This window comes from Astatotilapia calliptera, chromosome 6 (genome assembly GCF_900246225.1).
Source record: "Astatotilapia calliptera chromosome 6, fAstCal1.2, whole genome shotgun sequence".
Taxonomy (NCBI): domain Eukaryota; kingdom Metazoa; phylum Chordata; class Actinopteri; order Cichliformes; family Cichlidae; genus Astatotilapia; species Astatotilapia calliptera.
Window position 1 is genome coordinate 25,774,577 of NC_039307.1, and position 13,083 is coordinate 25,787,659.

The following is a 13,083-nucleotide window of genomic DNA, read 5'->3' on the forward strand; positions in this document are numbered from 1 at the left end:
CTAAAACGCCCCGTGGGTCGTAAGTCGCTGTCTGACAGTGACACAGAGATGAAACATGTGCAGAGATTTATCCAACATCCCAGACAATCTTAGTTTGACACATGAGCTGCTATTCAGAGGAATCACACAGATCAAGCCATCGGATGAATAATTAAACAGCGCTGTCCTAACTTTCCTTCTTGATCGGTTGTGACACAATCAGGACAACGGCAAGTGAACTTATGGCCAGACTGCCAAGTTAAGCTATGCTCACGTAAAGTGCAGGTTTGCCACAGCCAGTAGGGAGGCCACTGGCCATCTGGATTAGTGGGAGTTTCTCCAGCGGGTCTGCTGACCTTTGCGCCACGAGCTCGCCCAACAACACCAATTTGCAAGCATTTAAAAAAATTAAAAATAACAATGTGCACGGCTGCCCAGATATGCATTAGCCTACCCAGATGACACATGTGTTGGTGTACGGTCATGCTCTTGTATGATAATGTAGGGGGGGGGGAAACAAAAACTGTCAACATTTTAGTATCTAAATCAACACCACTACTCTTGCACCTATGGACTCAAACCACAGCACAAGAGCTGAATCACCTTCAATAACATGAAGGTTGAAAAAGATGGGAATGTTTAATATTCGACTGTATTACACTGTATGCACACATTCCACACCAAAGTCTTCCTCCGGTGTTCAACTCAATTGAGATTTGCTGCATGGAAAGTTCACAGAATGTGACTCACAACACTTCCATATGTAACCAACCATTCAGTGACCACCTCTTGCCCAATGGATGCAGGCACCGTCACGCTGTACGAACCTGCTAATGCCTCATCAGTGCAACAATGAGACCACAGAATAAGTTGTGCATTTACACATGAGTCTGAGGGGACAAGTAAACCCAGAAAGCCCCCCACAGTGTAACAGCTCACTGTTGGAGGTTAATGGTTCAGCTTTATCCTCTAATGTTTTACCCATCTGTAAATAGGCAGTTTAATACACTGAGTGACAAAGTACCGTATTTCCCGGACTACAAAGCGCACCTAAATATTAGCCGCACAAGCTAAAATCAGGGGAAAATCCTGTTTTGTACATACATTAGCCGCACCTGACCAAAAGCCGCAGGTGTTTCAATGTTGACTTATCATATGTAAGAGAATATGCACAAAGGGAATTGTCAGGAAAGAGATGGCTGTTTGGAGACACATCACTTTTATTAATATTTTGAAAAACAAGTTATGGGTACATATTTGCACATGTAGTACATAACAGTAACCTGCAGCACACCAGAAAAATAGATTCGGACTACCTTTTAGGCTCAGGTGCAGTGACACGGCTTTAACAAGAAGAAAAGTCAGTCATTCACCACCATCTTTCTCTTCTTCCTGCGCACTAAAACCACCAAAGTCCTCTTCTCCAGTGTCGGATACAAACAGGCTCAGGATGGCTTCGTCATCCACTCTTCTTCTCTCCTTCGTTGTCACTTTCAAAACCAAAGAAATCCTCATTGTCAGAGTCAGAGTCGAACACCCTCTGAAGGGCCGTGGCGGTGTCCTCCTCTCCATCATGCAGCAGTCCAGCCCTTCAAAATCCGTTGGTGATCGTGGATGTTTTCACACTTTTCCACGCTGTCAGAATCCACCGGTGGAGTTGGGCATAACTTGCTTTTTGGGCATAACTTGCAAGTTTATCGCCGCTCATCATCCACCCCTCCCGCTGAATGCGTAGCGCTACTTTGAAGTTTGTTTTTCGCGCTACTTCGTACGGCACTACGTTGCCTGGCGGACGGACATGTGACTAACATACCACTCTTGAACCCCGATCCTTCCGCCAGGCAACGTAGTGCCGTACAACAGCGGAACACACAAAACAAATCGTCTTACGATATGACAAAAATCACGGACAATCCATAGAAAAGCCGCACCTGACTAAAAGCCGCAGGGTTCAAAGCTTGTGCAAAAAGTAGCGGCTTATAGCCCGAAATTTACGGTAAACTCTTTAAACTGGCAAATATTTATTTGCCCCAAATTGTAAAAAGCCCCTCGCCCACAAACACAGCAAGGTGCTATTAATTTTTTTCCCACCGAGAAACTGTTTAGTAATAAGAAATATCAATATAAATGTACTAAAAGAGCAAAGATTCTTTTTTTCCCTCCTTAAAAGAAAAAAAAAAAAAAATCAAAACCTTGAGAATCCTACAGCACTACAGTACAGGAAATCTCTTAAAAGTAAAGCAAGAATTATCAAGTTGGACACTAGGTGCCCAGCAAATGTGCGCACGGATCATGGCTGTTTCAGTATTTGGCAGTAAAGAGCACTATACAAAATGCCTGAGAACGGAGCCATATGTGTGAGTTTCAAGGCAACGCATTGAAGTGAATTTCAAAGCTGCAATCATCTCGGTGTTCAGAGCGACCTTGCTACTGATGTGTCTCTGAGGTCCTACTGCTCTGGGTAATTCATATTGATTGCTCATTGTGTGACAGCAGCCCACTCTGTTCCAGTCCCCCTCACATTCAAGCCCAGTTCTAAGGCGGGCGGTCGTCGCTGTTGCCAGGCTAGTGATGGCCTGGCCTCCCTGGGTGGGCATACTCCGTACCCCCGCTGCCCTCCCTACCCTCCTTATCCTCAGCCACCCCCCGCCTTTGCTACAACCCACCACCACCACTACCAAAACCCACCCCCTACCCAAAACACCCTATTCCGTCACACTGCTCGCCAAGGACAGAGGTCTCTTTCCGCGTTGCCATGGAGATGCCGCACGGGAGAAATGTAAAGGGAGAGAAGGAAGGAGGGAGGGAGAGGAAGTGCAGGGGGAGCGTGTGCAGCCAAGTGTGCTTGAGCCGGCATGTCTGAAAACGAGTCGAGAGAGAGGGAGGGAGGGAGGGAGGGAGGGAGGGAGGGAGAGAGAGAGAGAGAGAGAAGAGGGGGCATTTGTGCAGACACCACTCCCCATGGGGCCTTGTGTGAGTGTGTAAAGGTGTGCAGGAGTGTGTGGGAAAGAACGATTGGCAATGTGTGAATTTGTGAATATGTGTGAGAGCAAGACGAGCAAAAAAGAATTTAAAAAAAAAAAAAAGGAAAAAGAAAGATTTACACAAGCTTGTGTCTCTGTACAGCATTTAAGAGATGCAATCAGAACCTGGATAGAGCCCTGGGTCCCAGCCCAGGGCTACAAACCTCATCTCTCACATACACACATGCACACACCTGGTTTTTCTCTGGGGGGCCATGAATACACGTCAGTGCTCTGTCTTCATCTAGCAATACAAACAGCTGTCTGCTGCTTCAATGTCACTTTCATGGCCATACAGGTAAAAAGCAGGAAGTCATTACATCCTGACTTTACTACAGAGCCACCAGAGGATGGAAATGGAAACATGTAGGTTTTATGGTCAAATATCACAAACTGTCCAAGGTTTACACCAGAGTGCTGAGGGGAGAAAAAAAAGAACATGATGCTCCTGTGTGTGTGTGTGTGTGTGTGTGTGTGTGTGTGTGTGTGTGTGTGTGTGTGTTGTAGATCTTCTATGGCTCAGTAAACAGTGAGTGACCAGCCTGAGGTAACATACCTGACAATTTAAACAATAGTTCAGAGGCCATTTTGACCGATATGTCTTGCGAGAAGAGATCTTTCTGGGGGCATGCCAACGTCTCGTGGAGGTTACTCATTGGCTCGCTCTTCTCACTCGCCCCTAAAGTGCTGAAGGCTAGCATGTGGGAGGCAGGTGGGGTGAGGTCTGCAGGTGGCGGGTCCACCTCCATGGGTTCTGCCTTTACCTTCACCTTCTGGTATTGGGCATCTTTGTTGTTCTCTGTGGAAAATAAGCAAACAAGGAGCAATTATTAGGGTTTCTTCAAAGAGATTCAACCAGCACACCCAAATATTTGTAGGTAAAGATTTCACTCTAGCTTACTGTGATACCGAAACCACAGAAACCTGAGCAAACTTAATAAGAAAAATTAGCAGTATTATTACAATTATTATTGTATATTTTTAACTACATTAGTGCATACTTAATGAATTTTTAAGATTAAACAGAAACATACAGTACGCCATTTACATTAAACCATTGGTTCCAGTCAGTTTTGGAGTTACGACCCCTCATAATGATTCATATATACATGTATAGTTACTGTAGCAGGTTCATCCAATCATCCAATTACCTCTGATCATTTCAGGAAGCCCAGGAAAGTAAAACTTTCCTTAAAAACAAAAACAAAAGAACAGTCTCTCATTCCTCTTGAATAATATTATTCATCCTCAAATTTCATGATCATTTCCATTTTTCCACACCTCGCCTTATTTCAGATTTTAACATCACTACACCTGTCCTGTTTGCCTGCATTCCTCCAGCCAATCAGACCGGGGTCCTTAAACTAATTATAATTGATGGCCCTTGTTCTTGTATTCCAATTAATCCATCCTTATTGAACATTTTATAAAACTCTCTATTGTTAATTTGTCTAGACTTAGCACAGTATAATATTACACTGCACTTTTTCAAGTAAACCTGACAACAGAACGGTGTAATTGCTGATGAAAGTGCTTCATTTGGCACATTTTTCCTCTAAAATTACCTAACAGACGTGATTACTCTGTTTAAGCAAAGTCTATTTTAAGAAAAGTAAAACCCTCCCTCTTCTATCTTTGAACATACTAAGTTAAATCAGTGATCCTGGCATTTCCTGACTTCAGAAGGCAAAAACAAAAAAGGTTTACACCACTCACTTCAATTGTTGTCAATCACTAACGATTAAAAATAAATAAATAAAGAAATCCAAATAGATTTGTAATGATCAGCATGATTACATTATGAAATTCTAGTTTATTTTCCCTGCCTGAATCACATTCACTTAACCGAGATTCACTCCATACCCCACCCATCCCTTCTGCCCATCCTACCCCCACAGAGACCCTAAACCCCAGCAGGGGGGCATGCCGTTTTAAAAGAATCAAGTAAGACTTCAGTTTAAACTTCTTTAAAAAGGGGAAAAAACATTTAGTTAATTCAAATTTCACCATCTCACCAGAACAAAACACTCAAACTCTCCCTTCAGGTCCAAGTAAATTAAGCATCCTGCATGCGTGTTTACAGATGTTGCATGAATGGAATTAAATCTAAACCAGCAGAAATCCGAATAACAGCCAAAGCATGAGAGCACTGGCTCTAAAGCTGAGCTGAGCCGGTTAGCATCTAGCTGTGTGATTATGAGGGCAAGAGGGCAGCGGGAGGTCATGCTGTCGCTTGAGGACAGCAGTCCATGTAGGTTTACTGAGGCAAGCAACAGAGACAGTAAAACCCTTTAAATGTTACCTAGGAAGCAATGCCTCTCTGTTTATGATGACACGTGTAATGTGCTCCCCTCCCCACCATCTCGCAATCAATGATGCAAAATGCTAAAGCAACCAATGACTTGTTTCTCGTGCAAGTTTAAAGAAGGGAGCAGCTAAAAATAGTCATGAGGGAGATGGCAGCTGTTAGGAATGTCCTGAACTGATCTAGACTCAAATTCCATCCATGGATGTTTAAAGAAAAATATGAAGAAACTGGGGTTACACCGAGCTATTTCAGTGTCACAAGCTCTCCAGTGGTCTTGATTGCTATATTTACCAGATTAAATGTACTTCTGAGTTCATTTTACAGCAGGTTTTTACTGTGCAGCTGCATAATGAGGAAAAATAAATAAGTAACTTAGATCCAAGACACAAAAACAACAACAAAACCCCCAAAAAAGAACAACATTGGGACATCCTTAAGCATCTGCAATTCCAAGATAGCTGATCTTTGACCAGAGTGATGGCAGGAGGCAGAGTCTCGGTGTGATGACAAACAGAAGCAAGACAAAGCAGTGGGGTTTATACAGTGCTGCTGACATGGCGACTCACACGATTAAAGGGATATACAAATTTGGCAGGACATCAGGAGCAGTGGGAGGCGTGGGGGAGGCTACAGGAGCAGGAGAGAAAGACAGGAGGGCAATAAAAGACCTGGGCTAACCCTGCCACCTCTCCTCTTACATTCTTTATCCGTCTGGTCAAAAAGGCCAACGTGAGACAAACACTGGTCCTGCATTAAAACTGAATTTACTAAATCCATGTGTATGCATACACTCCTGTGTTTATGTGCATGAAATACGTGCTACCAGCCCCTTGCCTCCTCCCTGAGGTCCAGGTGTCTGCTTTATTGGTAGTAGCCAGCATGTGGGGGACACTGACAACCATCAGCCCCACTAATCCCTTAATCAGGTGGCCAGAGTTGGCCAAGAGTAACCTCAGAGAGGCTGATGGAGAAGCACAGGAGAGGAGGAGGAGATAGAACGGAGGGTGGAGGGGGTAGGGGGCACTGCACTGTCAGGGTCAACCAAGGGACACTCGAGCCTTTACCATCAGATCTCCACCCTAGTGACAGAGGCTGCGTGAACTGATCTGCTGCAAAACAGATGAAATGCACCAATGTACCAGAGGATCATTCACGTGTTAGGATAAATATGCTTATAACTCAAAAAGCCATGACACAACGATCACATGATAACAGACGTAGCACATTTTAAAGGGCTTACTTCTCCAGGATGTCTGGATGGGCGATGTGCTCTCATGCAACCAAACATGTTCTGGTATCAGTGGTTAAGAAAGACCTATTTTCAGCCGTCATATAAATATGGACAAGTGCACACTTATCATTTGAGCATTAAATAACTACCTTAAATTATTTAAAATGCTGCAGCACTGTTTTTTTTTTTTTTAAGTTGAGAGCGTGCCGTGCACTGCAGCAAATTTAGTTAATTTAGAAAAAACATGGACAGATTTTCTTTTCAATCAATCAACTGGTTGAAGAGTAGTCACAGTTTCAGTCCAACAATTTTGATTGGTCGAATTCATCCCTAAACATTTGATCTTAAACACGCCGACACTGAAAGGATCACATCACAGCAGGCTGGATGAAAAGTCTACCTGTCACCAAATAAAAAAATGAAAATGTGGCCTTACTCCCACATTGATAATAGCTATGGCTTTTTGGTTGGGGTCATGACCTAATGTTCTGAAGCCATAAAAAGCGGCCCTTACACTGTCTGAATCCAGCCCGTGCAAGAGCGCGTGTGTGTGTGTGTGTGTGTGTGTGTGTGTGTGTTCCCCTCTAGTGCAGAAGCCTCCAGCTGCCATTAGGCCACAGAATCAGGTCTGGAAAAATGTCTCAGTGTGCATGGTACGCACAAAAGAGACTGTGCCCTTTCTCAATAAATATCATAGCTTTTCTTTAGTGTCACTGTTGCTCCAGCACCACTATTTCAAGATGGGAACCAGACTACACAAAAATAGTAAAAGGAGTTTGTCACATCTGGGATATTTCCATTTCCATTAATATTCTATTTTTAAAACTTTCTGTGGCTAATTTCTTAGAGCTTCCTCCACTTTCCTGATGGTTTCCATGGCAGCATTTCATTAATTAATACAGTACTGTACAAAAGTCTCGAGCCACACCTCATTTCTTTATATTTTGCTCAAGGAGCCAAACTTTCTTGCATTTTTTTAAGTGGTCTTCAGCATTAGTTATCTGGGATTTCTTTGGACTCTCGCTGCTTCTTCACTCATTTTTTAATCCAGTCCTTGTAATGACCATTTTCAGAGAAATCTTTTTAAGTTTGTTTTGACCTATGAATCATTCAAGCATAAAAAATAAAATAAAATCGTCAAACACAAGGGATGAACCAATGTTGTGTCTACAGATCATAGGAAGCTTAGGAAAGAATTAATTTCAAGTTGGATCGTTGCTACTAGCAGCTTGTTTGAAAAATAAATAATCTGTTCCAGTTTGTTTAGATGAATCTCTGAAAAATGGTAAAGATGACACAGTTTGACAGACATTAAATAGAAGTTTTGCACCAACAATGTGACTCACAAAAACCTACTGGCAAAAACTTGATATTTCTCTGCATAGTGCGAGTGTGTCATTAAAAATGAAAATGGACAAGTGGAGGACAAGTGCACACCTAAAAAATTTAAAAAAAAACTATGTACCGCAGATGGAACAGCAGTTAAACGCCATGTCTTTTAGGAATCAGAAGACTGACACAGGACCTGAAACATGGATCTAATTGTCAACGGCTTAATTTTTAGCATGGCAACGATCCCAAACACACTGCAAGTGCAGTAAAAGCATACCTGGATAGAGAAAAAAAACAACAACAAAACCACACAGTGGAACACCATCACTCATGGATCGGCTTCTCCAGAGCCTGAACCTCAACCTTATTGAAGCAGTGTAGGATCATCGAGACAGAACAGAATAAAAGGCAGCCAACGTCCAAAAGATTCACTTCAAGCTCGTGAGAATTGTACAGATTCTTTTTTTGTCTTTGCTAATACTACGCTGTATTTTCATTTTTTGTTTGCACATGTTTCAATAATTTACTGCACCTAATTCGTACATGTTTATTCACATTTTTGCAAGGAATTTGCAACTCAAAAGAAATTCAATGACTGATTTGAGATGTTTGCACAGTACTTTAAGTGTCCACTTCCTCTTGATACATGTCAAAATAACAGACACAAAGGTTGTGTCTATTTGCCATTTTCTGAAGGCTCAAGATCTTTTTTCAGTTCTTAAGAGCAGATGAAACAATTTCACAGACTTGCACATATCATTGTCGTTCCGAATCTTTTTAAAATAAGAAGTGGCCTTTTAGTTTAATTTGGGTTTAGTTTCAGTACTTCACGTCTTTGTGTCTCTGTTTTATCAGAGAAATGAAGCTGCAATGAAGTTGAGCGATAAAAATGTGCTTTGATTAGATCATATAAGAAGTGTAAGAGCAGCCATTCTGTGCAACTCTGAATGTATGCCCCATTACTACAAACATGTTATATTCTCATTCTCTCTTCCACATCTCCACTCAGTGTTTGAGTCAGACTGGAAGTGATTGGGATTTGTGTGATGTTCTGTTTTTAGTGATCACCTTTGGCCTCAGGTGTCAACTTGAATCTGTGTGGACCTGGGAGCCTGTTTTGCTGAGGATACACAGTGCACAGGTTGCACAATTACACTTGGATTAAAACACTCACACAGTCCAGTGATTTAATACATGCACAGTCAATTTACTGCACTACTTTGGTGCAATGAAAGCATAGGAATAAAAACTTTGAGTGACAGGCAGTGAGGGAGATAGAGAGGTAAAGAGGATGGGTAACGATAGGGAAAAATGTCAAACAGTGCTAGAATAGAAGAAGAAAAAAGAAGCACCCGAGGGTAACAGGGTAAAAAAAAAAAAAAAAAGCAAAGTGAGAAAGAAGAGCTGGAAAAGGACAGAAGGATGAGGAATAGCTAGAGCCTAAATGACAACCTCTCCACCTCTCCCCCTCCCGTTACCCAAGTCTACACTTCTCCCTGCTCTGTTATTCCACATCTCTCTCCATCCCTGCCCCCATCCCTCGCTCTCTCAATCTCTCTATTCTGCTGCTCTCCAGCCGACCTGCTCAGACAGGGGTGAAGAGTTCAGGCGCTTCAAAGGCTGCAGTGTAGAGACTGCATGTCATGTGGGAGCCACAGCAGCCTTGCCTGCAGACTTCACAGACAGCTGCTGCTACAATTGATCCTCGACCAGCCAGTGTGCAGTAGTTCAGGCTTCCAACGGTTGCATACTGCAGCTACATCTGACTCTGGAGCAGCGTGCTTGATATACAGCCCATAAGTAGCCAGATAGGGCCTTTGCGAAGTACTCCTAAACAAAAACATTGGACACAAGCCAGAGCTGAGGTAAGGATACTAAAGCCTTATCATACAAAGGTCAGGACAAAAGGTGCCAAGTGATTTCCTCTGTAATTTTGTCAATCACTGCTGCATATATTACCAGGCACTCAGGAAGCAAACACATCCAGCAAGGGGCAAAAGGAATCAACTCTGCATTTCTGTAAATAGAACTTATAGGCAGTGATGAGGAGCCAGTGAGACAGAATATGGAAGTAGGAAGGCGGGAGTAGGAGAGGTCAGCGAGCGGCCACACTGAGGAGGCACAGTGAGGACACTGCCAGAACAGTGTAGAGCTTAATATAAAGTAATACCGTACAGTAATGCCAGTGTTTTGAATTAGAATGAGGTGCTTAGGCATTACGCTGTGATAGGTTATATTGAGTAAACAGTGAATCCTTTTACGTGCAAGTGACGAGAAAAATTACAATCGCATTTACTTATTTGCTAGAAAGAGGAAAGGTTTTAAATATTTAACATTCTTTACATCCAAACCAAAGCTGGGATTCATTCAAATTACCTCATCTTTTTAAATAAAAGGTATTTATGTTTGTATCTAATATGCATTATAACAAAATGAATATTATACTGATCAGACATGTAAGTAAATAAACAAATGACGGATTTTTTTTGTTGTGTGTGGTTTGTTTTTTTTAATGTATGTAGGTGTAGAGGATGCTTTATTTTCTAATGATCCCTTTAACAGGATAACATTGATAGTTAAAAGAATTCCCAGGCTGTACCCAGGCTCTCGCCCTGTAAACACTCAGGCTTTTGGGGGTGGCAGACAGTGGCACTGTATGTGGGCCATATTGGACCCAAGTCAATGGCAAATTATGACACAAATGTAAATACTTGTATCGTAGCCTTTGTCACATTTCAGTCACCAATAAAATGGCTTACTGTATTTATTGAGAGTTTCTTTTTATGATTTTCTGGGAAATCATAATACAACATTGTTGCTCTTATTTTGAAGGACTGCTATTTCTAACTTAAATTAGCATGTCTGCATGAAAATGCAGATTCTCTCTAAATGCGCTGGAAAAATGGAGAAAAAACAAAATAAAAAGATTAATGCATAACCTATATTTTTTAACAAGACTTGGACTTGTAATTATTTATTGACTGAAGTATGAGGTGAAAGCGTGTACTTTGTTTGTGGAGAGCAGATTGCCGTGTCTGAATCATCTCATGAGGCTAAACATGACAAGTACATGCTTGGATAGGCTCATGCTGAAATAGGACAAACAGGATGGTGTTACAACGGATGGAGGTCCAAATCTGACAGGGAAAAATGTTGGACTTTAGAAACTGATACAAGATAAAGTGACTGAAATATCACCTGAAAGATGTAAGCAACTGCTAAGAATTAACCACATGGAAATTGATTACTAAATTAGTTTACTTAATCAGAGCAAGAACACCAAATCACAGACAGTTTGCTTTACTTTTGAACTAGGATGAGACTGAACATGGTGACACAGGCTACCACACAGCTGTCAGGTAGCTCATCGAGGTGCCATTAAAGAGAGAAAGAATATGGGACCTGAGAGCAGAAATTTGAGAGTTTTATGAGAAGAAAAGTAATAGAGCTCTCTGAAAGGAAGGCAGACGTTGCACTTGTTGTTGTGACTGCCCCTTGCTTTTCTACTCATACAATGAACCAAATTTTAAATAGTTTAAGCCTAAAACAGACTAGATTTCCCACTTAAAACTACAAGCAAAATAGCAATAGCATAGAGTCATTGAAAGAAAATACGCATTTTATTCAAAACTGTTTTTGGGAATGTTGAATAAATAGTGAAACAATGTTGGCATTTTTAGTACGCCCATTTCACATTCTCATTACAAAGTGTGACATCTACTTTTACAGTAACAGTAGCAGCTTATAAGAAGATAACTTAATATAAATTAATATTGAGCACAACTGAGTTCAGCTTTATGTAGTCTTCCACAACAGTTTCTCAAGTGGTCTCTTACGAAAATGAATTGCCCGCCCCTGGTCTAAGAAAATGTATGAATGAACAATTTGTTTCCCTAAAAATTGATGTGCTAAAAAAAGGAGAAAAAAAGAATCCATACATTCAGCTATTTCAATATCTCTGTGGGTACAATTATAGTTTAGAAAGGTCCAAAAAGTCTTGTAAGAAAAACCCCCACAGCAGATCAGCCCATGTAGGAAACTGCCAAAAAAGAAAGATTGTCCATGGTGTGTATTACATTTTTCACATAACCAACCAAACTGATTCTAACCAGAAGAGAAGCGGGATGATCTAGAGGAAGATAAGTAAACCAGAGTCTCCATATCTGAGGCTGGCCGTTAAAAAGAAGAGCATACACTCAAACTTTCCAAACTCTGACTCAAAGGTCAGCATGCTGGACTGTTTAATGAAACTGCCAGTCGATGACCTGTGAGGCATCTGTTTCTTTTAACAGAATAATAATCCTAATCTCCACAACAGAAAAACTACCAACAAAAGGAGGGTTGTGAAAGAACTGAATGAAAGCCCAGATGTGTAGTACATGGACAAAAATCCTGAAACACATCACCAGTGAAGAAATTCTGCAGAAAAAAAACATCTGTTGACATTTTAGTTAAAGAGGAAAAACGGAAAAAGTCCTTTGTGAGCTGTATCCATGTATGTAATCAAAGAGGATAAAAAGCTTGCTTGTCAAAATGAGATTTTCATTGGATTAAAAAAAAAAAAAAAATTAATGAACTGTTTGTTCGTTTCCACAAAACCATAGTTGAAATATTTTATCACTGAAAAATGATTTCTTCCAGGTAAACAAATCCACAACCTTCTTTAAGTTCCACATTTGTGGTTAAACATTATCATGTTATTGTAGCTGCTGCATTTGAGATAATCGTGTCAAGTCCATTAATTAGGAAGCCAGGTGAAGCTGACTGTTAATTATCAATGAATTAGATTTGGCCAGTGCTACAAGATCTGCCGCTACTACTGGAAAAAAGCTGAAAAGGCTTCTTTTTTTATTATTTAACATTCAGTTAATTGATACTGCTACACAGATGAAAAAGCCCAACCTTACAGCTTTTAAAATCACAGCGACCCCTCTATCAAAGAGGTGGACCACCAAACCAGGGGAATTGCCAGCAAATATTAATAGCTAAAATTGAATGGACATCGGAACAGGCTCCAGTGTGATGCATTTGTCCCTTTTCCTGCAGAGTGAGTGCATACAGTCTGGCTTTCTATAACAACAACAATAAAACTAACCTCATATGTTAAAAGGGTGTTGCTGTCAACTGCTCGCTCTAAATCTTTCTGCTCCTTAGTGGTCAAAATTGCTTAATGCAACTTTTATTAGCAAAGTAACGAGCACTAGAGAGGG

The 13,083-nt window shown here is 41.2% G+C and overlaps 1 protein-coding gene across 2 annotated transcripts in view; it reads right to left on the reverse strand.

Moving 5' to 3' along the window:
* znf827 (zinc finger protein 827) overlaps positions 1-13,083 on the reverse strand; it is an 83,691-nt gene that overhangs the window by 21,511 nt on the left and 49,097 nt on the right. For both annotated transcript variants that reach the window (XM_026171344.1, XM_026171342.1), the window contains exon 6: positions 3,559-3,801. In XM_026171344.1, the coding sequence (XP_026027129.1) occupies positions 3,559-3,801 (243 nt within the window). The remainder of the gene's footprint in view (positions 1-3,558; positions 3,802-13,083) is intronic.